The sequence below is a fragment of the Leucopleurus acutus genome (assembly GCF_964270905.1).
Source record: "Leucopleurus acutus genome assembly, chromosome: 14".
NCBI classification, from domain to species: Eukaryota; Metazoa; Chordata; class Mammalia; order Artiodactyla; family Delphinidae; genus Leucopleurus; species Leucopleurus acutus.
The window spans coordinates 56169224-56195434 of NC_139156.1; the positions used below are offsets into that span (position 1 = coordinate 56169224).

General features: G+C 42.2%; 1 protein-coding gene across 22 annotated transcripts in view; it reads left to right on the plus strand.

Annotated features, from left to right (window-relative positions):
• The window catches only part of KCNMA1 (potassium calcium-activated channel subfamily M alpha 1), a gene marked incomplete at both ends in the record, with an annotated part of 741342 nt that overhangs the window by 702121 nt on the left and 13010 nt on the right, over nt 1-26211 (plus strand). For 14 of the 22 annotated variants that reach the window (XM_082854829.1, XM_082854809.1, XM_082854821.1 and 11 more), the window contains 3 exons: nt 2606-2719; nt 7710-7840; nt 24948-25142. In XM_082854829.1, the coding sequence (XP_082710955.1) occupies nt 2606-2719; nt 7710-7840; nt 24948-25142 (440 nt within the window). Of the gene's footprint in view, nt 1-2605; nt 2720-3489; nt 3571-7709; nt 7841-24947; nt 25143-26211 lie in introns of all 22 variants that reach the window. The other 8 variants (XM_082854819.1, XM_082854826.1, XM_082854808.1 and 5 more) reach the window with 1 other exon arrangement.

Sequence of the window (26211 nt, forward strand, 5' to 3'; positions counted from 1 at the left end):
ACTTGCAGTTTTTCATGCTTTTGAATGAAACTTCTGATGAAAACAGTTTAGTTTTCCCCCTTCACTATTCTAGGGGAAGAAAACAGCAAGCATTTCAATTGCGTGTTCTTGGTTACATGGTTGGCTGAAAAACACACATTCCAGAGTTTAGAAAGATGGACACTATACTGTCCTTCAAAGTTACTTACCCTGTGCACAGGGTATCAGTATAAAGAATAAAATTAAGTGCAATCAGGGAGTGAACGGTAAATAAAACTTTTTTTTGTCTTTCTGAAACTATGACACTCCGATGAAATTTATACACAGGAGAGCAGAAAACAGGAAAACTCGTTGATATCTTTCTGGCATTTCATGCATGATGTACTTCCAAAGCAACAGGCAATTATGAACACCTGTCATTTCATTCCTGGTAGATAAAGATTCCCACATACCTTCATGCCAGAAACAACCCAGTCTTGCCGCATTACCAGAGAGAGGCACTAATCTCTCTGGTCACACGGTCTTCGGAAATTTGTTCTTGGAAGCTTCGCAAGTGACTGTATCTGTAATTCCCTAATCCATTGATAAGCCCAGGTAGCCATCCACTACGGGCAAAGAAGAGAAAACAAAGAGAACGTGAACTTCTGTCTGCCTGTTCTATAAGGGGAAGGCAATTGGGCATGGCGGCCAGTGTGGAGCTGGCGGTGCCACTTGCCACGTGGCAAAATTAATTTTCACCAAAAGAATGTATGAAGAAAATAAATGTAGCATGTTTATACGGCTATGTACCTCCTTAAGGAGGCAGCCATTTGGCCTAGCTGGGATGCTTTCTCACCCTCCCTAAACTTGAAAATATGGTTGGGCCGAGCTCATTCTAATATATATTGAGATTTGGGTCTGAGACCCAAAGAAGCCCAAACGGCAAAAGTCAGAACAAGTAGGCTACTCTCCAGTTTACTGTGCCCACATCTACCTTATGGGGTCTGTGTCAAGCACACTGGGAAGTTCAAGGGTCCACTATAAGCAGGTGGCATATGCAGCAGTCAGGATGATTTCAGCTGCAAGTAAAAAAAACTCCTCAGTTTGGCTTAAACAAAAGGGAGGAAAATAAATACACGCATATATAAAAAAATATATAGTTGTACATATATTGTGTATATATATACATAAATATTTAATACATAATACAAAATACATAAATATACATAAACAGACATTATATATAATCTCATTATTATGTGTATAATATATATAAAAGCTCATTACTACCTTTTATATTATAATCTCACTTATAAATGTATAAAATCTCATGTAGTAAGAAACCCTGAGATCAATTGGTTTTGATTCTAGGGCTGGTTAGTTCAGGCACTAAGGACAGTTCTTCCTATCATTCAGTCTTTTTACCATTCACTTCAGCCAATTCATTAAGTTGGCTTTGTCCTCAGTGGGTGCCCATCCTAGTTACAAGACGGCTGCTACAGTTCCAGGCACTACAGACACAAAAGCAATGTCCAGTGGATCAAAAGAGAATCTCCTCCCATGTGATATTTTTTTAAGAGCAAGGAAACATCTCCTCAAGCGCCCAGGCCAATTTCCTCCCACTTCCCCTTGGCCAGAACCCTGTCAAAGGCCCAGGTTTAAGTCCCTCACTGGCAAGAGAATAAGTAATCAATTGGTTTAAGATAACAGTCAGGATAGGTTAGGTTATGCTGTGGTAACACCACCACCACAAACAACAACAAAACAAGTCTCAGTGGCTTAAAGCAACAGAGATTGATTTTTCACTCAGAATGCTTTGTGTGTCTGGGCTACTGTCCAGGGCTGCTGCCCAGCCTTCATCTCCGTAGTAACCTGTGTTCCCACTGTTGCCACAGCCTGGGAAGAGAGATGGCAAGTCAAATACTTGTACCAGGGCTTCCCTGGTGGCACAGTGGTTGAGAGTCTGCCTGCTAATGCAGGGGACACGGGTTCGAGCCCTGGTCTGGGAGGATCCCACATGCTGCGGAGCGACTAGGCCCGTGAGCCACAACTACTGAGCCTGCGTGTCTGGAGCCTGTGCTCCGCAACGAGAGAGGCCGCGATAGTGAGGGGCCCGCACACCGCGATAAAGAGGGGCCCCCGCTCGCCACAACTAGAGAAAGCCCTCGCACAGAAACGAAGACCCAACACAGCAAAAATAAATTAATTAATTAATAAACCCCTACCCCCAACATCTAAAAAAAAAATTACTTGTACCAGAAGTGATGATATGCGTTGTTCTGTTTGCTTTTCATGGGCCAGGACATTTCCTGTGTCACGTGGTCATATCTAACTTCAGGGAGGCACAGAGGTACAAGCCTCATGTGTGCCTGAAGGAAGAAGGGAACAGAAATCTGTGAGTAAGATCAATAATTGGTGTAAAGACTGGTTTTCAGGGAACTGTCAAAGTGGGTTAGAATCTTTTATAATGGTCTCCTACTTTGCTCTTCTGAAAACAACTCATCAGAGTTTATCCTGGGAGTGCTAATTTTTGACTTGCAAATAATGCGTATGTTACTTTTTTATTGTGTATATACACTATACTTGCATCATTTCCAAATTTTCCACATTTCTGATTTTTCTTCTTCCTCTCTTTCCTTCCCACTAGGGTTCACACCTCCAGGAATGGACAGATCCTCTCCGGATAACAGCCCGGTACATGGGATGTTACGCCAGCCCTCCATCACAACTGGGGTCAACATCCCCATCATCACTGAACTAGGTAGGAGTGAATGTCAGCTCTGGGTGGATTTTTTTGGTCCTCTTTTCCGACCATGCAGGATATAAGGAGGTTGGCCTGAGTCTCAGCTCTTTCAGTGTGGTAGGCTCTAATGGGGTTTGTCTCGGGGGGAGATTGGAGAAGGGTATGGGTAGAAATACGACAGATGACCCAAGGGAAAACTGATCTATCTTTCCTCTGAGGTGAATAGATAGTTTCCTTATGCTGGTCACTGTTTTCAAAGGAGCATGAGATGAAGGGTTTGAGATTGGGGCATACATTAGGGAAGCGGGAGGAAGGGAGGAAAGGTATGGTCCAAGGATTTTTTCCAGTGATTCACATTGGAAGCATCTGTGGAAGGTCCCTCCCTGGAGGTACAAAGCCTCAGGTCTAAGCCAACCCCATTGTGAGAACTGCATAGAAACATTGGGCTAATATGTGATAGTTTTACATTTCATCTATTCTAGTTGAGCTTTTCAGCTAAAGGCCATTTTCACTGACTGCCGCTCTGGTCCAAAAAATGATGGGGCTTTGAGGGCCATGAACATTGGCCAGTGGGATCCAGCTTTTAACCTGGCCATGGCACTCCCTGCTCCTCTTTGTGAATTTGCAAAACTGCTACGTGGTCTCTTCCCCCGAAGATAAACACTAACTACCTGTGGTCCTGGGTCCCTTTACTTTAGAATGTCTCCTCTGTTATTCCCTCACTCTTTTCTTTTTCTGTACTTTCCTCCACTCCCTTTCCCCAACCCTTAACTGCTGTATCCCATTAGCTAAACCTGGCAAGTTGCCTTTGGTATCAGTCAATCAGGAAAAAAACAGTGGGACGCACATTCTAATGATAACTGAACTGGGTAAGAAGCACTGTTTTCTTTCACATCAGTATCTCCTTTTGTTTTGTGGTTCGTGTTTCCAACTATCATCAGCTTGTTTTCTATTTCACCGGCTGTAACGGAAAGGCTACCCCATGGCACTGCTTTGAATGTGTTTTATTTGTGGCTCTGGTTGGAATCGGCTGTCTTGTTCTAACCTTCCTTAATGATTTTTTCCCCACACAGCATCAGTAAACCTTTGATCACACCCATCTGACCTGGCAGTTGTTTCCAAAGCATCTTTGCTCTAATTCATTTTCTCTGGCTTGGGCCTTTTTTTTTTTTTCCATGTGCCCCCCTGCTCCCCTCCCACCTTCTCCCTTCTATTCCTCTTTCGAGCACACTGTCAGTTTGACTGACATGTCTTCACAGCTCTCGGAGGAAGTCAAGGGAGAAATATAAAAATTTTAAGATAAGAAACCTAAGACGGTGCCTTCCCTCCAGCTGTTTATTTTCCTTTATTCTGACTTTATTTGCCTTTTTTTTCCTACTCAGCCCTTTCTCAGAAGCTCTGGTTCTGAAGCCATAAATGCAGCCAGCTCATAGGGGACCCTTGCTTACTAAAGCCAGGTCTTAAGAAAGGATGCAAAGGATGAGCTTGGCAGCCACCAAGGCCCAGCCCTGCACTCTGACCCCGACTCCGCTGGCCCAGAGCCCTCTCTGGGAGGAGATTCGGAGCAGACTCATCTAGAAGATGAAGGCCTGTGGTCGTGACGGCATTTGTCAGGCTCTTCCACGATTCCCCGTGACTTGGTTAATAACTCTATGAAAAGCACCCATCGGCAGCAGGTCTCAGAACTCTGGGGGCTGATCTTCTAGATAGAGAAAGCAGGTGCTGCTTGGTGGAGGGTAGATCGAGAGGTAGGGATCATCTGCCTTCAAATAGCTCACAAATGAAACGGACATGCCAGTTTCTTGGCTCCAAAATATATTTCAAAATAATAGAGCAGGCTTTTAACACAGTAATCTTGCTTGCCAGGTGTCTGGAAACAAAGGAATAAATTGTCCACCATTCAGCACAGCATTATTGTCGATGTAGCTATTTATCAGGACAAATTCACTCAGGTCAAGGAGTGTCACACTATTTTCTGTTTCCAACAGTAGGACAGGTGTCTTTTTCATGTTTAGAGAAGTTGGCTAAAAGCGTAGGCTTCTGGATTGCTCTTCTCAGAGCCTTAGGGTGGTAAGGGACCCAGGGAGCTTGTGTGGCCCAGACTTCTGGTGGGAAAATTTTCATCCAAACATCTCTGTCTCAGAAAACCTCAGCAGCATTTCAGTATCACCACTGCCAGGAATTTCTTTGTCTGTTTGGAATTCATGCGCTGCCAGCTAAGTGGGACATCTTTATTTGTGACTAGTAGAAAAGAAAGAGCGCGGTGCCCCCCATCTGAGGCAACAATTCAAGTATTCAGCTAGCATAACTGAGTCTCCTGAAGCCTTTGTCCCCCACCAGATTTCTTTTATGAGCTCAGAGAACCTTCCGCGTGTTCACATCACCCTCACCTTCTGCCTTAAGCCCAATTTTCCTACTCGTCATACTGCCTTTAGCGCTCAGACCATCATCATCCTCTGACCACCTCCCCTCCCCCATCCCCCCAGATATTTACTGTTTACCTACAAGTTCTGAGATGTCTTCTGCATTACACTAGGCCAGTAAAATGCCTTTTAAAAAACACAGATGGTGCAAGGTCAAACAAGTTTTTTAAACTGTGTAGTATTCCAGTCTTCACACACTTGGGGAATCCCAGTTGACGTTAGTGGGTCCAGGCTTCCTAGAAGTTCCACAGGAAGGAAATCTGTTTGAAGCTATTTAACCTGTTTCCCAGTTGTATTTGATCACAAACATTTTGGGGTGACTGTTTTCATCACCTCTTAGCACCCACATAATTACTGTCCCGTGAAATAGGTTTCAGGTAACACCGGCTGCTCGCCCTTTGAGACTAGGTAACCCAGAACCCTGGCTCCTGCCTTGGAGTTCTTCCCCAAAGACTCGAACCCCTAGCTGGCTGCCATTCTCCAGTCACCTGTCAAGTCTACCAAACCCTCCCCATCGTCGTGAGAAGAGGTAACCGACACTTCCTTTAGGCAGCGTCCATGTGTACGCCCTCCTCAGCTCTTACAGGTAGTTAAAACCAGGTCCCTCTGCATCTTGTCGCAGGTTCACATTTTCCCATTCACAAAGCAGGAAGACTAAACTGTGGCCCACAGCATGCTTCTGGGTAAATGAAGGGAGGACAGGAAAAGCTACCGCATGACCCTGGCAGGATCCCTGAGCAAGGCCTTATTTACGTGCTTCTGAGAGGGGCAGAGGGAAGCTGGGAATTTTCATAGTGTGAACAGAACATGGACAGAACGTGAAAGCATGAGAGCAGCTACCGTTCATCAAGGTGCCGGGCCAGGTTCACCAAGCAGAATCTCATAGGAGCCTCCTGACAGCCTCAGGAGAGCTGCTCATATTGCCCCCATTTTACAGAGAGAGAAACTAAGGTGTAGAATGATAAAATGCTTTGCTCAGGGCAGTTAGTGACAGGGCCTGGATTCAAAGCCCAGTTGTCAGATCCTGGGTTTTGCATTTTCACTAGCCTGTAGCTCAAGCACTGCAAGGACAGTGGGGACCCAAACATGATAAACGTTGGAAGAACAGAGAGCAAAGATTTTCCCCCGTTAGGATCTTTCTCTAGGGAAACAAGATGGTGTCATTTAAAAATAATTCCATGCCCAGCCTTTTGTCCTATTATCATTTATTCTGCCTCATACGATAAACAAACGAAAGTTAAAAACAACAACAGGGCTTCCCTGGTGGCGCAGTGGTTGAGAGTCCGCCTGCCGATGCAGGGGACGCGGGTTCGTGCCCCGGTCCGGGAAGATCCCACATGCCGCGGAGCGGCTGGGCCCGTGAGCCATGGCCGCTGAGACTGCGCGTCCGGAGCCTGTGCCCCGCAACGCGAGAGGCCACAACAGTGAGAGGCCCGCGTACCGCAAAAACAAAACAAAAAACAAAACAACAACAACAACAAAAGAAGTTATCCCGAAAGTTCCTTACGGAAAAAAAAAGTTAAAACAATAACTCTAGGAAAGAGAATTAGCTGCTGATACATTTAGAAAGGAATCAGAAAAAGGAAACCTCATCTATTCTTTTCCTAAAAGCACCATAATTACTCCAGAAATCACAAGTGCTCATCTCCTCCCCCACCACACACTTTCCCCGCCATTACTTGCTCTGCAAAACTGATAATTTCTGATGCCAAGATGGGAATGGAAATTAATTTGTCATTTAATTTTTAATAAGTTAAAGACATCTCGGTGACACAACCAATCAGTCTGCACGTGCGTGCCAGAGGAGTCCTTGAGGAATCCTCAGATGGAAATGAAATACAACATCAAATGCTGCGTCTGCTTGAGCTGAAGCACATAAAAGATTGAGCTGTTTAGGAGGGGAAAGGGAGAACGTGGGCATCCCCAAGCACCTCGGAATGCAGAGCAAATCTTTGTCAGCTAGCAGCCGGAGACAGCCAGGGGTTCATCCTTTGTATTGAACAGGACTTGGTGGGTTTGGGCCTGGATTAAGGGCCAGACACCAGGCACTACCCAGACCCATCCCCCCGCCCCGGGCAGGCTGTGGGTGGTGCCGGAGGGTGGATTCCTTGCTATTTTGCCTTTGCTATGCTCCCAATCTGTTGCTCTTCACTCTCAATAAATTGCTTTCTTTCCCTTGTGGCTAAACTTCCCACCCAGCATGGCTACTCATGGCTCCTCGTCCTTGAAATACGTCCATCTCTCAAAGGACTTAGCTACCAAAAAAACGCTTCAGAGTGTTTTTCGTCACGATCTAAAACTATACCAAAGAATTGACCGGCACTGTCCACCAGCTCCACCAGCCTGCCGTGGAGCACGTCTGCGTGACGTCACTGCTCTCCAGGCCTGGGAACCTTGAACAAGCACCTCGGAGCAGTCCATTGAGTCCCACCGACCCCCACCCTGAGCTCCATCAACAGCTTCTCCCATGCTTTTCTTTCCTTTTCAGTGACTTCAGTGTTTCTAAACCAGTAGCCTGCTCTTTCTCTGACTCTGCTGCCCGCATGTGGTCTTTTGATCTAATTCTTACTTTATGCTTTTCCTAGTGAACGATACTAATGTTCAGTTTTTGGACCAAGATGATGACGATGACCCCGACACAGAGCTGTACCTCACGCAGCCATTTGCATGTGGGACAGCGTTTGCCGTCAGCGTCCTGGATTCACTCATGAGTGCGGTGAGTAGGTGGGGGACACGGGGACCCAGGGACAGAGGGCCTCCAGCCTCCAATGCGTGAGGGGTGTGGGCTGGAGCTTGAACTACCCTGGAGAGCCGAACCACACCGAGCTTGCCATCTGGAAGGGGATACTGATGTTATTTAAATTAGCACACAGGTAACCGTCTGATTATAAATTCTTGAAAGTGCAAGGAAGGCTATGAGTAAATATCGGTAAGCACTTGACGTGGTCTCGGGATCAGAGAAGGATTTCTCCAAAGAAAGGATATATATTTTATGTTGCTCAAAGTCTGAGCAATAAAGATGGGAGATTTTATGGGGAAGAGAATGCCCCAAAGAAGGACAGCAAAGGTGAAGGCCTGGTGGGGAGAAGGGTACCTGACAGGCTCAAAGAAGGCAAAGAAAGCCTGCGTCGCTGGACCTCAGTGAGAGAGGGGAAGGGGAGGACAAGGCAGAGTTGGACCCACAGGACCTCGAAACCCATTTTCGTGTTTCTGGTCTTTCTCTTAAGAGCAGTGAGGAGGCGTTGAAGGGTTTTAAGTTGGCAAGTGATGTGATCAGGCTTATGTTTTGAGGCGGTTGCCTGGGCAGCTGTGTGGAGGATGGCTCAGGAGGCAAGATGGCAGCGGGTAAGTCTGAGTAAGGGGCTCTTGTAGCGTGGAGTAGGGTAGAGCCCTCGGGGCTGGAGGAAGGTGGATGGGTTTGAGTGGTGTTTGTCAGTAAAATCGAGAGGACTTGGGAATAGATTGAATATGAGCAAAGGCGGAAGAGGACAAAGCGTCAAAGGTGTCTCCTAGGTCACTGCCAGTCACTGAGACTCAGTCCTGGGAGAGGCGTGGGTGTGAGGCAAGGCCTGGCCTGTTCTCTGCCCCAGTGAAGGCGCAGAATGGTGGCAGAGAGAGGAGGGTGGGCTGCCAGGGATCCAGAGCATCTTCGGTTTCTTTTATAACTTGATACGCGTCGAACAATCAAGGCATTTGTGTTTTCACTTGTGAGTCCAAAATCAAATGACAACTAAAAAGTAGGTCCCATCTCAAAGAAGCCATCTCGAGCTGCAAAAGGCAAAGCAGACCAGAATGGACATTATGAAGTGTTCCCACTGAGTGGCTTTATTTATTGTATAGAAAAGTCTTTTTTGGGGGGAATTCTCAACTTCACTCTTTTTATAAATACAGACATAGGCTGGATAAAAACTGACCTTTGGAGAAACCACAGAAAAAGTTTTACTGAATCCATTAAAACCATAAACATAGCCCAGAGAGTTTTTATACACATATATTTCTTCAAATGCTTAAGAAGGCTATTCTCAAAAAAAAAAAAAAAAAAAAGAAAAAGAAGGCTATTCTCCTGCATGTGTTAAACAACTGATATGCTAATTATGCATTATTCTCATCTGTTCATTAAAGCTAATCCCAGAAGGACCTCTATTTGAGGAAAGAAAAAGCATAAAGCTTTTTAAGACTAATTTAGGTTATTCTATATTCCTGAATGTGGTCCAACTACAAGCATATCTTAGTGAAAAATCAGAATTATAGATTTAAAAATAAATATGAAACAACATTCATCTGAATTAAGGTTGACTGGGCTTCATGCCATCCCACTGCTTGCCAAACCAAGAAGGAGAGAAAGCAGTCCTTACTGAAGGCCATCCTGCTTTCCCAGGGCTCACGACCTTTCTGATGGTCTGAGGGTACTGAGCCTCACCTTTCTACCTGCCAGTGATGTTGGGCTTCGTTTGGGCAAACTCCCTAAGCAGGCCAGAGGGCACGATGGAGGCAGCAGGATGTGCTTATTACAGTGCTGTATTCTCTGTAATAGTCCTCGCAGTCTCCAAGTCCACTTTCAAACAGATTTCTGTAATTCATCTCCTCAGAAGTTTCATTTTATTTCTGATCCTAATCAGACAGATTTCAGAAGACTGTTCTCACTAAAAGATGATGAAACAGTTTATAGTCGATGTTTTTTCAGAACTGTAACATACTCGATCCAAATTTTTAAAGATCCAAACTTACAAAATTGTTTCCACAGATCAGACACGCCATATATTCCAGGTGGGACCAGCTACATAATTTGAAAGCCTACTTTTTCATAAGTTACTAAGAATTTCAAAAGGGTGACAGCAGAGCATTGAACCAAATGAGGGCCTCTTCTGAGCATGGGCCCTCGGTGACAACGCAGGCCACACACCCATGAAGCCAGCCCTGGTTCCAAGGGATAAAACTGTTTTTAAGCACCGAAGGGCTTCACCTCTACGCAGTCAAGGGGGCACACTGTGGCCGTGGGGTGGGAGTGAGTGGCACGTCTAGATTTGAGTTGCACCATTCTCTCTACGGCATCACTGTAGAGAGAAACTCAGCTGAGAAATCAAAGTAGATTGGTTTGACATTTTTTTAAAAATCTGTCTCTAATCTCCTTTGAAATGCAAACTAAAATGTTTGGGAGAAGGTGGCTAAGGCGTGTATGAATACAGTAGTCTGCTAGCAAAGCAGCACTTCTCAGTTCCAGCCTGGGAAAAAGCGGTGTCAGGAATCCAGTAACCGTCATTGTCAGGATCGGCAGCAGCATAATTTATTGAGGGTCCAGCACTGTACAAAGCGCTTCATTATTATTACTGCAGACAGTATTATTTTGGACAATAATGTGAATAAACCTGCTTTAAGTGTTGAAGCAAGACCTATTTAACTGATCCACTGTTGTGACTTCTCAAATCATTACTCAAAATGCCTATCCACTTATTCCAGGCCTTGTTTTCATTGTCTAGGATAAGCAAGTCCCACAGTGAGGTCTCAAATTGGATCTGGTTCAACAGACCCAATTGGATCTAGACCTTCTGATTACTTGTGATTTCTTGGCATTTCACCCCCAACCCTAATTTATGAAAAAAAAAATAGGAGATTATCTCGTACCAAGGCAGTAAGTAGAAGGAACTAAAAGGGTTGGCAGGAATATAAATTGAGAAAGTGAGACTCCAAACAGCGGGGGCTGGAGGTAAGCTTCCATCTCAGGCACTCGCTCACAAGCAATAGCACTACATCCACACGCACATCCCTTTAGATGCCTATGATCTCCTTTTTCTAGCGCTCCTCCCCAAATTGCCATTGAATCATGTGTCTGAACACTCTCTGAATATTGTCCTTCATAATTCAACTCCTGCTGCTTACCGCTTCATTTGTGAAGAAGAAGAATGTTTTGATTCATCACATGCATTCCTAGAACAGCTAGGGATGTTACAGACATGGCCTCCTGGCTTTTTCCTGCAAACCAACAGCAGAAACACATGATGAGTGGGAATAATTATGCTTATGGGTCTATGCCTCTAAGAAGAAGGACACAAGAAATGTATTTTTCAGAATCATCCAGCTTGATGCTCATACACACATGAAAAAGATGAAAGGAAGCCTCTTGGTAAAACTGGCTCATGAGTATTTAGATTTCTTTTCCACACAGCACCCACTTTCCCCTACCCTCACCCCAGTTTGAGTTCTACCTGGACCCTCCCTAGAAAGAAAAAATTAGTCAGGGACTCAAGAGCCAGACTGCTTGCCTGTGGATCCCAGCACTGCCACTTACTGGTTGTATAACCTTAACCTCTTTTTGCCTTAGTTTTCTCATCTTTAAAATGGGAATAATAGTAGTACCTACCTCATAGGACTGTTGAGATGATTGAACGAGTACTGAGTGCAGCGCTTAGCACATGGCAAGCTCTATATGCATTTACTGTTATTCATCAATACATTATTGGGCACTTACTAAATAGCAGGCACTATTATTCATGCTGGGCATCCAGCAGTGAAGAAGAAAGATAAAGACCCTGCCCTCGTGTGCTTTGAACTGTCATTCTAGTGGGCAGTCACTAGGTAAATGACAGTAACAGTGGGTACCTGAATAATGTCAGATAAGGGTAACTAATTTGAAGAGCAGAACATAGTTTGAATGGGTGTGGAGACCTGTTTTAGCCACAGTGGTCAGAGTAAAACTGTCTTAGAAGGTAACTTGGAAGCTGACACTGAAAATCAGAAGAGAGCAGCTGGGGGTGAGGGTAACTAGCTTTCCAAGGCAGAGAGCTGGCCTCTCTTCCAGAAATAACCGAACTTATGTTGGTAAGACTGGAGAATAGGACCATCTGGAAGATGAATCACATGATGTACTCTCTTAACTGTACTTGCATGAAGGGCTGAACCCTTGAGGTACGTTACCGAGAGGGCTGAGTTCTCAGGCAGCCCAGTGCCATGTGACATCAGTTACATAAACAAATTCTTCTTCTGTAGCTCTACCCCTTACACTCCACTCAAGAGCCACCATTTAGGCAGTCTAGCTCACAAGGAGACAGGCAGTCCACGGTCCACCGTGCAACAGATGAGCTAGCACCGCTGTCAGCATGGCAAATGGACTCAGGCAGGCCCAGGATGGAAAAGAAAATCAAGTAGTTCTCATCCCTCATGAAAGAAAAATACTAAAACTAAAAATCTACACCATGAAAACTAGCAAGTATAAAAAATGGCAGCTATGACATGGAAAATGACAATTTTAGAGCAATTATAAACGAAAGGCAAAGTGCCATTAAAGTTAAGGCAATGTTATTAAAAGATGTGTTGATTTTCAGTTAAATTTTCTATAAAAGACCAATTAGTTTAAAAGGCTTGACAGCATTAACTGTGAAACATAAGCTCTGGTAATTATACTTCAAAAAAATGAAAAGAGGAAGATGCTCCAGCGTGTTGGAGACCCAGGTGCAGAGGGGCCTCCGTGGAGCAGGCTAGGTGGCGCTGCGGGCTCAGATTTCCCTGGTGTAATCTGTTGGTCCTTTCCCCAGCATTTCTGGGTTTCCTCAATGTCTGATATTCTGTGTACTTAACAGAATCTGAGGATCCCCGAAGTTCAGAGGCTCAGGGGTCACACACGTGATCTGGGCCAGCTCTCTGATATTAGAGCTGAGAACGCAGAGGCACAGGGAGAAAGGGATTTTCTAAATTGGTTGCACTGTTAGCTGGTTGTTCTTTTTATAAACAGTCCTTTATTGAGTATTTGTTGTGCATTAGAATTACACAAACTATCTCATTTAACACTATCCTGTAATCTGGGTTTTGTTTTTTTGTTTGTTTGTTTTAATCCCTGTTATACGGATGAGAAATCCAAGACCTAGAAAAGTTGGGCAACTTTCCTATTGTCATAGCTATTGAAAGGCGAAGCAGGGATTTTAGACTACAGCAGCTGAATTCTGAAGTCTACACATAGATCCCAAGGTGCCATGTTGCCATACTTAGATGATAGGCTGCCCCGACCAGATGTGGAACCCTGACCTTAGCGCTGGGAAGAGGGACTCCCATATTCCTTAGACTACACAGGTCTCTGGATCCCAGGCACTGAGCAGGACCCTGGAGAACTCTGTTCCCCAACAAACATGTGACACAGGAACAGCCATTGCAAAGGCCTCTAGCCAAAGCATCCCTGAAGACTAGTCCTGCCAGGGTTGGAGGTTCTATGTGAGACTCCCTCACAAGGCTTCTAGCACAGGCATAGTGAACATGGGCTATGGTAGGGCACAGAAAAGACCAGCAGTGCAAAAGCATAGGAGGCAAAGGATCACACCTACGTATTACAGAGTTCTGTGTTTCTTCAATCTAGTGTTTCCGTTAACCCAGAAAAGATTTGTGCCTTCTGGGTCAGGTGAGTTGTAGAGAGGTTTATTCTAGCTGCCACATCCTGCACAGGGATAGTCTTTGATGATTGGCATTTGAAGTCCTAGCACCTGGTTTGCCCCCATGATGCTGAAACAGTCACTTCCTAGGCAGAAAGCGCTAGATGTGATATTTAATTGCAGACTGCTCTGTACTCTGTGAGTGGTACCCTGGCCCCATAATGAAATGTGTGCCTTCCAAAATGGCTGACTGGACATCCTTTTTCAGGAGAAGCATTGTCTTTCCACTGAGTTGCTCAGATCACAAAGAGACCTTGAAACATGCTCGGAGCATACCCATATGCAGTGCTCAAAGTACTTCCCTGCAGCTGAATATTGGGGCATCAAAATGGGGGCAAGAGTGCTCTGCTAACAGACATCATTATTCTCTGCCACAGCAGGTACTGTGGCCCAAAGCACTGCTCCTTGATGCCTGCATGAAAAAAGAGAAAGGAGAGAGATCTGGGATATAGTCCCAGCTCAGGGGGCAGAGAATTGTGTTCAGTGTCATGAGTGGTTCCAGAATTTTTCAGGGACCTGTAAAATGCTCTGACCCACGCTGAAATTATACCCCTTGATGGGCCATTTTGAAAGTGACACAGTCTTGGAGTAGCGTACAATTTCAGTCCAAACCAAGATCCAGGGATTAGTAGGTGCTCAATAAATGTCAGCGACTGATTGATCGAAAAGATTATGCTGTTTCAGTGTAACTGATTTCAACGCAGAAGGGGAAACATGTGAAGGTCAAATCCTAAAGATTTGACGAAACAATAGCCTTTCGTGATGACCCTCCTGACTTACCGTTGCAGAGCAGAACTTAGAGTGTTCTTTGTTTAAGAACCATTGACTGTGTTTTCCTTAGACAATGTATTCATGTTCAGTTGGAAAATTTTGAAAGCTCAGATATATATAAAGAAGAAAATTTAAACAAACCATACTCCCAACACCCAAAGATCAGCATGGTTAGTATTTTGGTATATTTCCTTCCAGATGGCTAGATAAATATGGAATCACCCAGTTTTATATCTTGGTTTTGTTTCTTTTCAAAGTTATTATTTTTCTCAGAGTGTTTAATCATGTCATATTCTTGGGTATCACTGCAAGACCTCCATAGGACTTCCTGAGACTCAGACATATGGTTGTTCCAGAATCTATTTAAACATTATCTATTGTGGGGCATTTCCGTTTTTAATTTTTTTATTATAACAGTAATTAACCCTGCGATAAGTATTACTGTACGTAAATCTTTGAGCAAGAAGCAACTTATTATCTTGAGGTAAACTTACCGGGCTTTTAATATATGTGAACATACTTAAAGCTCTTGGTAGACATTGCCAGATTATCCCCCAGAAACAATTGTACCAGTTGCACTACCATCACTGGTGTGTAAATGCCATCTCTTGCACTTCAGCGGGCACTGATTATCATTTTCCTTAGGGGGCCCTTTAATTGTGTTTATGGTAGTTCTGAAGTACACATAATTTTAATTTGTGTGTATAACCATGTAAATGCATATTTTGTGAATTCTTCTATAGTTTTTATGCCTAAAAAGTGCTTGCTGAACAAGACAACTCATCAGGTATCCTGAGATTGGTTAAATATTCAGCTATATTTTCATCAGGTTGTTTGTGGCTGTGTTTTTTGCCTTTAACTATTTTATAGCATTTACCTCCTTCTCCCCTCCCAACTTTATTGAGATATAATTGATTTATAACATTATGTAAGTTTAAGATGTGCAATGTTATATGTATACATTGTGAAATGGTTACAACAGTAAGGTTCATTAATCCATCACCTCACCAGCAATTTTTTGTTGTCATTGTTGCTGAGAACTTTAGAAGTCTACTCTTAAGCAGTTTTCAGATGTTCAATATGGTATTGTTAAGTGCGGGCACTGTGTTGTAGTACGTTATGTCCCCAGAATTTATTAATTATATAACTGCAGTTTATATCCTATGACCACCTTCACGCATTTCCCCAACCTGTACCTCGTGCCTCTGGCAACAACCAATCTGTTCTCTGTTTCTGTAAGATCCACTTTATTTAGATTTCACATATAAGTGAGAGTATACAATCTTTGTATTTCTCCGACTTGTTTCACTTAGCTTAATGCTCTCAGGATTCATCTGTGTTGCTGCATATGGAAAGATTTCCTTCTTTTTATGGCTAAATATTATTCCACTGTATATATACCACATTTTCTTTATCCATTCATCTCTCACTGGATACTTAGGTTGTTTCCGTGTCTTGGCTGTTGTAAATAATGCCACAGTGAACGTGGGGTACAAAAGATATCTATCACTCTGAGATAGTTACTTCATTTCCTTTGGATATATATCCAGAAGTGGAATTGCTGGATCATATGGTAGCTATCTATGTTTGTAATTTTTCGAGGCACCACCATACTGTTTTGCATAGTGGCTGTATCAGTTTACATCCCCATTAGAAGCATACAGAGGTTTCCTTTTCTCCACATCCTCACCAACACTTGTTATTTCTTGTCTTTTTGACAATAGTCATTCTAACAGGTGTGAGATGATATCTCACTGTGTTGTTTTTGTTTTTTTTTTTTTTTTTTTTTGCGGTACGCGGGCCTCTCACTGCTGTGGCCTCTCCCGCTGCGGAGCACAGGCTCCGGAAGCGCAGGCTCAGCGGCCATGGCTCACGGGCCCAGCCGCTCCGCGGCATGTGGGGTCTTCCCGGACCGGGACACGAACCCGCGTCGCCTGCATCGGCAGGCGGACTCCCAACCACTGCGCCACCAGGGAAGCCCCTCACTGTGGTTTTGATTTGCATTTCCCTGATGATTAGTGATGTTGAGCATCTTTTAAGGCAGTGGTCTCCAACCTTTTTGGCACCAGAGACCGGTTTCGTGGAGAACAGTTTTTCCACAGATGGGGGCGGGTGGGTGGGGTAGAGGGCATGGTTCTGGTGGTAATGTGAGCAATGGGGAGCGGCAGATGAAGCTTCGCTCGCTCGCCCGCCCGCCACTCACCTCCTGCTGTGTGACTTGGTTCCTAACAGGCTGCAGAGGGGTATTGGTACACGGCCCAGGGGATGCGGACCCCTGTTTTAAGGTACCTGTTGGCCATTCGAATATCTTCTTTGGAAAAATGTCTATTCAGTTCCTTTGCCCATTTTCAAATCAAATTTTGGGGGTTTTTTTGCTGCTGAGTTGTATAAATTCCATTTACTGCCTTTTTTAGAAATTCAGAATAAATATATTTTCATAGTAGAAAATATATAAAATAAATAAAATTATAGGAAAAGATGAAAATCAGTCAGAATTCTATTACCAGGAATTAATCACCATGTAAAATTTGGGGGTACTAAATACATAATATTTTTACATAACTATAACATAATACTACATAATACTAAGTATTTATATAATACTAAATATTTTTACATAACTAACTATATCTGTGGGGGTCTGCACTTCTAACATGAGTTTTAGATCATAGTGTTTTTTGGATCCTGCTTTTTGAATATTTTAATGTTATGTCATGTAACATAACATGCTCCGAAAGCATAACATTAATATCTGTACAATGTAAGTCACATACGTGTATCATTATTTATTTAATCATTACCATATTGTTGAAAAAAACTTTTTTCCAGATAACCAATGTCTTCTAAATCATTTGTTGAGTAAACATCCCTTCTCCATGGTGCATTATGCTTTCCTTATCATATTAAGAAATGAAACAGGAAACTTTTTTGTAAAGGGCCAGATGGTGAATATTTTAGGCTTTTGAGAGCCGTACAGACTCTGTTGAAACTACTCAATTCTGCCATTTTAGCACAAAAGCTGAAAGCATTTTAGTAAAGCATTTTAGTAAACAAATGGGCATGTCTGGGTCTCAATAAAACTTTATTAAAAAAAAAAACAGGTGGCAGTCGGGATTTGGCCCAAGGCCCTGATCTTCTAATTTTTAATATCGCCTACAACGTTTAGTTATAAAATCTTTAATATTATAATACCTCAGAGGACAATTTCATAAACTGTTTCCAGAGGAAATTTAGCATAATTTTATCAAGTTTAAAAACATATCAACTCACTGAACTCACTAAATATCCTCTTGCTATTTCATTAATTGATGCTTTTTTATTTCATCCTTCTGTTTTTCTAAGATAAAAAAGAACAACAAAAAGCTCTTTTAATACTTAGAATTATTTGCTGAAATTCTTTCATATTTAATAATAAAAGCACTTAAGGCTCTGAATTTGTCTCTGTAGCTTTGGCCTCAATCCATGACATTTTTATATGTCATTTTCAAATAATCTTTAATTTTTAATACTCTGTATTCTGAGTTTGATTTCCATCTTGACCCACAGTTATTTAGGATACTTTTTAAAGCAAAACTTGGAAGTGTTGGGATATTTACTTTTGTACCTACTACTCTATTTTTTAAATATAGACCATACAGCTTATACTTTATTATATATATTGAGATTTTATACTTTGGGCCATCGATCATACTTCGTAATTATTGTTTGGATGCTATCTAAAATGGTACGAAGTTTAACACAAATCTAATAAATACCCTTATTACATCCTTCATTTCCTTATATTTTGGTCTCTTTGAGCTGTGAAAACAAGAAACACGATGATATTTTACATATGACTCTCAGTCCATGTTTAATTTGCTATAATGGCTAATTCGTTTTGCTGTCTATATTTCAGTTATAATATTTTCTCCATAAATATGTTATATATTTATTGTAAACTTTAATTATGAACATAGAGTTAAGTCGCTTAATGTAATGGTTAAAATTTTTCCCTTTAAATAAATTTTTCTTTGCCTGTTTTGTTTTGTTTTTTCCTCTTTACCTCTGAGACACCAGAGTTTGATTTTGGTTTTTGAACAAGTTTGAGAATCTTTGCCCTTTTATCAAATCATTTAGCTCATTTATGTTTAGTTATATAACCTACAATGCTAAAATTTTGCATTATGCTTTATGATTCTGTAATTGTGTCTTTAATTATCTGTCTTTGTGTACATGGTCTATATTTTGTATGCTTCTTTTCTCTAGTGATGTGAAAATTATACATTCTATTTTTAACTCTAGTTAGTGGTTACCAGACACTCTATAAATATACTTGAAACTATATTTTCTTAGTATTATTATCTAGAAAAGTGTAGTAGCTCTTGATTCCTCCCTCTATAAGAAAAGGGAATTTACATGTCTTAACTTTCATCTTCTTTCTCCTACCTCATTTTTCTGACTTTTAAAAATAATTTAATATTACTGTATTAATAGATAATTTTATGTCATATTTTTTCTTTCAAGAATTACTTTTGACATTTGCCTTCAGTTTTGTAGTAATATGTCCTTTATTAAATTCCATGTTTTAATATATTTCACCAGTATTTTTTTTTTTTTTTTTTTGCTGTACGCGGGCCTCTCACTGTTGTAGCCTCTCCCGTTGTGGAGCACAGGCTCCGGATGTGCAGGCTCAGCGTCCATGGCTTACGGGCCCAGCCGCTCTGCGGCATGTGGGATCTTCCTGGACTGGGGCATGAACCCGTGTCCCCTGCATCGGCAGGCGGACTCTCAACCACTGTGCCACCAGGGAAGCCCCTTCACCAGTATTTTTAAACAAAATTTGCTCATATTTTAATTTTTAAAAGTTTAAAAAGATCTTGAAGGAAGATGATTTTGTTTCCGAGTATTTTTTAAATGAAGTAAATCCATAAATGCTTAGGTACCTAGAGAAAAAAAATATTTCTATTGATTTCACAGATGATCAACAGTGTAGCTATGTGTAGAATTCTTGGAATAAATGTGTCCTTTCAAAACTCAGTTGATATAGCTTTTTCCTAGATAAGTCTGCGGCTAACCTGATCTTGTACATTTTTTTTTTTCCTGACAGCATTGTGTTAGGTCATGTTTTTCCTTCACTATTTTAAATGCAAATGTTCATCTAGTACAGGTCTAGGTGTTGGCTGCATTCACTCGGTGAACCATCTTCATCCTCATCCTCAGTTCATTCTTCAGCTCAGGCAGGTTGTATTCATTTGTTTCCCTGCTTGCTTGCTCATTTTTACCTGTTGAATTTTGTTTACAACTTTCATTTGTGAACACTTGCTATTTATCAATTTGACCTCTGTTGTCTTTCCTCAACCAGCATTCTCATTAAGAAAAAAAAAAAAAAAAGGAAAGAAAGAAAGGGAAAGGAAGGAAGGAAATCGCTACCCATTTCTCTATGTAGTTGTTCAGGTGATTTTCTTAGTTTGAATTCCACATTTTTTTGTGTGTGTATGTGTGATTTTCAGTTCTACACCTTACTGATTTTTTTATTGTGATAGGAACACTTAATATGAGATCTACCCATTTAACACATTTTTCAGTGTACAATACAGTATTTTTAATTACTGCTTCTTAACGGATAAAAATCTGGCCATTACAAGTTCAGTTACCTTTTAACTCTTTTTTAAAAACACCTTTATTGAGCTATCATTAACATCATGCAATTCACCCATTTAAAGTGTACAAGTCAATGATTTCTACTATAATCGCAGATATGTACAGCCATCACCACAGTAGATTTTAGAACATTTTCATTGGCTCAAAAAGAAACTCCATGTCCTTTAGCTATCCCCACTACCCCTCTGTCTCCTTCCCCCCAGCCCTAAGCAACATTAATCTACTGACTATCTTTATAGATTTGCCTCTTCTGGACATTTTAGATAAGTGGAATCATATAATATGTAGTCTTTTGTGAGTGGCTTCTTTTACTTAGCATAATGTTTGGAAGGTTCATCCGTGTTGGAGCATGTCTTAGTACTCCGTACCTTTTTATGGCCTAATGAACATGCATGGATATAACACGTTTTGTTTGTGCATTCATTAGGTGATGGACATTTGGATTATTTCTACCTTTTGGCTATTATGAATAATGCTGCTATAAACATCCATGTACGAGTTTTCATATGGACATAATTTTCATTTCTCTTGGGTATATACATAGGGGCAGAATTACTGGGTTTTATGGTAACTTGTTTAACCATATGAGGAACTGCCAAACGGTTTCCCTAAGTGGCTGTATCATTTTATATTCCCACCAGCATTGTGTTAGGGTTCTAATTTCTCCACATCTTCACCAACTCTTGTTATGATCTTTCTTTTTTATTTTGGCCATCCTAGTGGGTGTGAAGAGGTATCTTATTGAGGTTTTGATTTGTATTTCCCTGATGACTAGTGATGTTAAGCATCTTTTCATTTGTTTGTTTAACATTTGTATATCTTTTTCAGAGAAATGTTTATTCAAGTATTCTGTCCATTTTTAAATTTGAGTCACTTTTCTTTATGTTCTTGTATTGCAAGATTTTTTAATATATATTTGGATACTAGACCCTTTTGGGATATACGGTTTGCAAATATTTTCTCTCACTGTGTAGGGTTTCTTTTCACTTTCTGGATAGTGTACTTTGTGCACAAACAATTCTCAATTTTGATGAAGTTTAATTTACATATATTTTTTCTGTCGTTGCCTCTACTTTGGGTGTCACATTTAAGAATCAGTTTTCAAATCAAAGTTCATAATTATTTACCTTTATGTTTTCTTCTAAGTTTTCTTCTAAGTTGTATAGTTTAACCTTTTATATTTAGGTCTTTGATCTATTTGGAATTAATTTTTGCATATGGTGTGAGGTAGGGGTCCAAATTTATTCTTCTGAATGTGGATACCCAGTTGTGGTAGCAACATTTGTTTAAGAGACTATATTCTTTCTCTGTAGAATGGTCTTGGCATCTTTGTTGAAAATCAGTTGATACACAGTGTATGAGTTTATTTCTGGACTCTCAATTTGATTCCAATAGTCCATGTCTATCCTTATGGCAATAACATACTCTCTTGATTATAGTAGCTTTGTGGTATATTTTAAAATCCGGAAGTGTGAGTCCTCCAACTTTGTTTTTCCTTTTCAGGATGGTTTGGTTATTTGGGGGGGTGCTTGCAATTTCACATGAATTTTAAAATCAGTTTTTCCATTTCTGTAAAAATGGTCTTTGGGGTTTTGATAGCAACTGCATTGAATCTGTAGATTGTTTGGGCGAGTATTGCCGTCTTAAGAATGCTAAGTCTTCCAGTCCATGAAGTTGAGATATCTTTTCATTTATTTAGATTTTCTTTAATTTATTTCAACAATATTTTGTAGTTTCCAGTGTACCAATCTTGAACCTCCTAAATTTATTCCTAAATATTCTATTCTTTGTGAAACTATTATAATGCGAATTGTTTTAATTTAATTGTCTTAATTTCATTCTTATATTGTTCATTGCAAGTACATAGATAAACAAATGATTTTTGTGTATTGTTTTTTGTATCCTGCAACCTCACTGAACTCATTTGTTACCTATAATATCATTTTAGTGTTCTTTAGAATTTTCTATTTACAAGATCATGTCTTCTGTGGATAGAGATAGTTTTACATCTTCCTTTTTGATATGGATAACTTTATTTTTTTCTAGCCCTGGCTAAGACCTCTAGTGCTATGTTGAATAGAAGCAGTGAGAGTTGGCTTCCTGGTCTTGTTCCTGATCTAAAAAGAAAGCATCCAGCCTTTCACCAATAAGTCTGATGTTAGCTGTGGGTTTTTAATATATGCCCGTTATCAGGTTGAGGAAATTCCCTTTCACTACTAGTTTGTTGAGTGTGTTTATCATGAAAAAACGTTGGATTCTTTTTAACCATTTTTTTATTACATTCATTTTAATTTCAATATCTTACATTTAAAAATAATTGAATAAGTTGTATGAAGTCAGCTTTCTTACCATCTGATCTTTTACTTTTTATAGATACTCTCTCTCTCTCTCCCTCTCTCTCTCCCTCTCTCTCTCTCTCTCTCTCTCTCTCTCTCTATATATATATATATATATATATATATATATATATATATTTTATTTTTTATTTTTTTTTTGCGTACACGGGCCTCTCACTGTTGTGGCCTCTCCCGTTGTGGAGCACAGGCTCCGGACGCGCAGGCTCAGCGGCCATGGCTCACGGGCCCAGCTGCTCCGCAGCATGTGGGATCTTCCCGGACCGGGGCACAAACCCGTGTCCCCTGCATCGGCAGGCGGACTCTCAACCATTGTGCCACCAGGGAAGCCCGATACTCTATATTTTTTTTTTTAATTGATTTTGATTCTAAAACAAATGCTTCCTAAATTTTTTTTACGTCTTCCAGTAACTATTAACCAACCAAAAGAATGCTTTTCCTTTATATCTTAAATGCTGTCGCTCCCTTTTTAAAAATATTTATATTGGCTCTTTCTTTCTCTCTGTACGTCGGAGCAAGGAGAGGTCTGTTTTTCAGTGTACGAGGTCGTGAATGTTCTGCCGTCCACACTTCATGCCGGTGGACTCCTCCCTGGCTGTTGATCTAGAAGGGTAATTATAGCACAAAGGCCTTTGTCACAGTTCTGTGTCCAGCACTCCTTCATTTAATGTGCTGCAGAGCTGGGGCCGGGGGGTGATCTTCTGCTTCTGATGATGGGCTGTTGGACTATAGGGAAGGGGATTTACCTCTGAAGACTTTGGGAAATGTTTTTACATGTGCCCTGAACCAGCCTCCACGAGAGTTCACCTGTGGTGGCCAGTCCTGTGGAGGCTGTCACAGTCCAGGATGCAGTCCCCCTTGACCCTCACTGGGCCTTTGCTCAGTCTAAATGGGGTCTTGTCATGGAGGCAGCCTGAGAAGTGCAGATTCAAGGGTAAAGTGAATGGCCTTGGTTTGCACCACCCCCCTCTGCCTGCCACCACCAACCCACCAAAAAAAGCCAGAAAAGATTTTTTAAAAGGGAAGATTGGGAATGGGTTGACCTCTCCTCAACAAAGGCCTGAGTCTCTGATATCGGGACAGAAAGTATTTCTCAGTGCTTCCTGTGCACGAAGCACTTTTCTAAGTGCCTCGTGCATATTGGCTATCTAGTCCTTATAACCACTCTGTTGTATTTTACAGATCATGACACTGAGGCACAAAAATGACAAATAACTTTCCAAAGTCCCGCAGCTACTAAGTGGTGAGGTCAGCGTTAAACCTCCAGCCGGCCTCTCACCCCTTCACCGCGCCAGCAACATTTCCTCCCTTACTTGCTTTTCTCCTGCTCCTCTGCCCCAGGGCATATCTGAGCTCTGTTAGATGATACATTCTCCTTAGGGTCTGACTGGGTCTGACTCACACTCCTAGCTTCCTTTGCTATTGAAATTTTGTATCACTTTGGGTATTTTTGTGAGTACTTCAGTGAGGAAAGTGATTCCAGCCTGGCTAGCAGCTATCATCTTAACTCAGCAGTCCTCATGGAATTCGTTGCATATAAACTTGATCTTAATGACAGTGCTTATTTTATGGATGAGAAAATCAAAGCCCAGAATGATTAGGCAACTTCCCCCAAGACATAGGACTAGTGATGGCCGAGCAGGAGAGAACTCATCCTTACCCCACTAGATTTTTGCCCCGTGAACTGTCCAAAAAACTGCTGAAGTTAAAATGCAGCTGTCTTGCCTAACCTGCTCCCAAAGGTCCATCCATCCTCAAAAGCCACAGGCAAACTTTGGCTTGATATTATTTAGCCTGTTTGACTTCTTCTTACATTGGAAAATGGAAAACAGACCCCTAACTGACATTTTTCTCAAATTAGGCTGTGTGACAAATGTCTTTTTGAGCTCTTTTATTTGACATCCTATTAATTTTTTAAAGCTCCCGTTGTCTTGTTCCTGACAGACCTGTTATGTTTCAGATGTGAGACAAATGTACACGTGTAGAGGGAACTTCTTTAATAAGCTGTATTCACCTCAGACCGCTGAGGTTACGTAAGAGCAAAAACACCAGGGGATCCACCTTGTCATAAATTGATCTGGCATATTTAATTGACAGAGACTTCTGGTTTAGCCTGTTACAAAGCATGTGATAAAATTGTTGAACGTGTGGCCTTAATGACGCTCTTGGCATCTCGTTCCAACCGAGAGAGAAGTTCTGCCATTGTTGGAAGAGGCAGCTTCCTGGCACGTGGGTTACAGGAGCTCAGAGGCCATCCTGCCTGGGTTGGGCTGCATTTTCTTACACACACCCAAGGTCCCTGAGCAAGCAGGAGAGGAAGCCACATTTACATCCCAATTAGCACCGATTATGATAAACACCAACCATGTTGACGTTAGCCCTTAAATAAAAATCCCCTGAATCAGTTTTTAAAAGTCAGGCTCTCGTGGCAGAACCAAGTAGGAGAGAAAAGAATTGAATAATTGGAGGCTGCTGTCTTTTCACTTCCCACATAAAATTATTTGAAGAGACAGGCCAGAACTTTAAACAGGAGATATCAAGGAAAGTTGTAATTTGAATGTCGATTGTCATGACTTTAGGAAGTTTGCTTAAGGGAACCCTCCGCCCCCCCCCCCCCCCCCCCCCCCCCCCGTTCTCTTCCCAGACATACTTCAATGACAACATCCTCACCCTGATACGGACCCTGGTGACCGGAGGAGCCACGCCGGAGCTGGAGGCTCTGATTGCCGAGGAGAATGCACTGCGCGGGGGCTACAGCACCCCCCAGACGCTGGCCAACAGGGACCGCTGCCGCGTGGCCCAGTTAGCACTGCTGGACGGGCCCTTTGCGGACCTGGGGGTGAGTTCAGGGGGCAGAGGGCACCTGAGCTGGCTGTTTGGGAATGGCGGGATCCAAATGTGTCAGACAGTGACAGGCTAGGTCTCTGCCTTTGCTACTTTCTACAGGAAAAGAACTGAAAGAACTGTAAGAGGTGATGCTTATGGCTTACTGTGTAGCAGGCACTGGGCTTTACATGTATTCATTCATTTTAATCCCCATGGTGACCCTTTGACGTAGGTTCTCTTATCAGACGCTTTAAGGAAACTGGGGCTCAGAGACACTGAGGACTGGCCCTATAAGGAATTTGCACTAGGGATCCTGGCTTCAGTGCCTGTGGGCTTACTGACTCCCCTCAGGTACCTTCTGCCACAGATGGGAGGCATTGGGTCGGGGGGGGGGGGGGCGGGTTCCAAATGCAGCCACGGCTGGGAGCCTTTTCTACAGGTCTTAGCATGACTTAGGGCTACTTAACCCCAACTGCACATTAATAGGTCTGCCAGAGTGCCTGAACCAGGCTGGTGTGTGCAACCCAGAGGGAGACATCAGTCGCTTCAGCAGCAGCGGGGGCATGGGGGAGAGTGAATGGGTCCAGCCTCAGAGTTAGGTGACCTCGGTCTGGAGTTAGAGACATTAAAGAATCCACATGAGACGCTGTTGGTTTGGCCAGCGGGTCTACGTGCACATAATAAGCTATGGTGTTCTGAAAACCACCGGTGCTGGGGTCATGCCCAGAATCCTGGGGGCTGAGTACAGCCATCAGTGGTTTTTAAAAGCCCCTCGTGGGCTATTAATTCTGAGGCTGGACCCAGTCACCCTCCCCCATGCTCCTGCTGCTGCAGAGGGACCCATGCCTCCCTTTGGGTTCCACGCACCAGCCTGGTTCAAGCACTCTGGCAGAAGTAAGCAGTCTTGAACCTTATTCCCAGCCCAACTCCATGGATGCATTCAGGGGCTGGAGCCCAGTCTTGGGAGCCAGTAAACCCATTGTACAAACAATAGTGCCACCCAGAAAGTCCAAATAGTGGAAAAGGAGCCAAGGAAAGGGTCACTTTCTCCATTTCTTCTGAAACCCTGATGCCAACTTGCA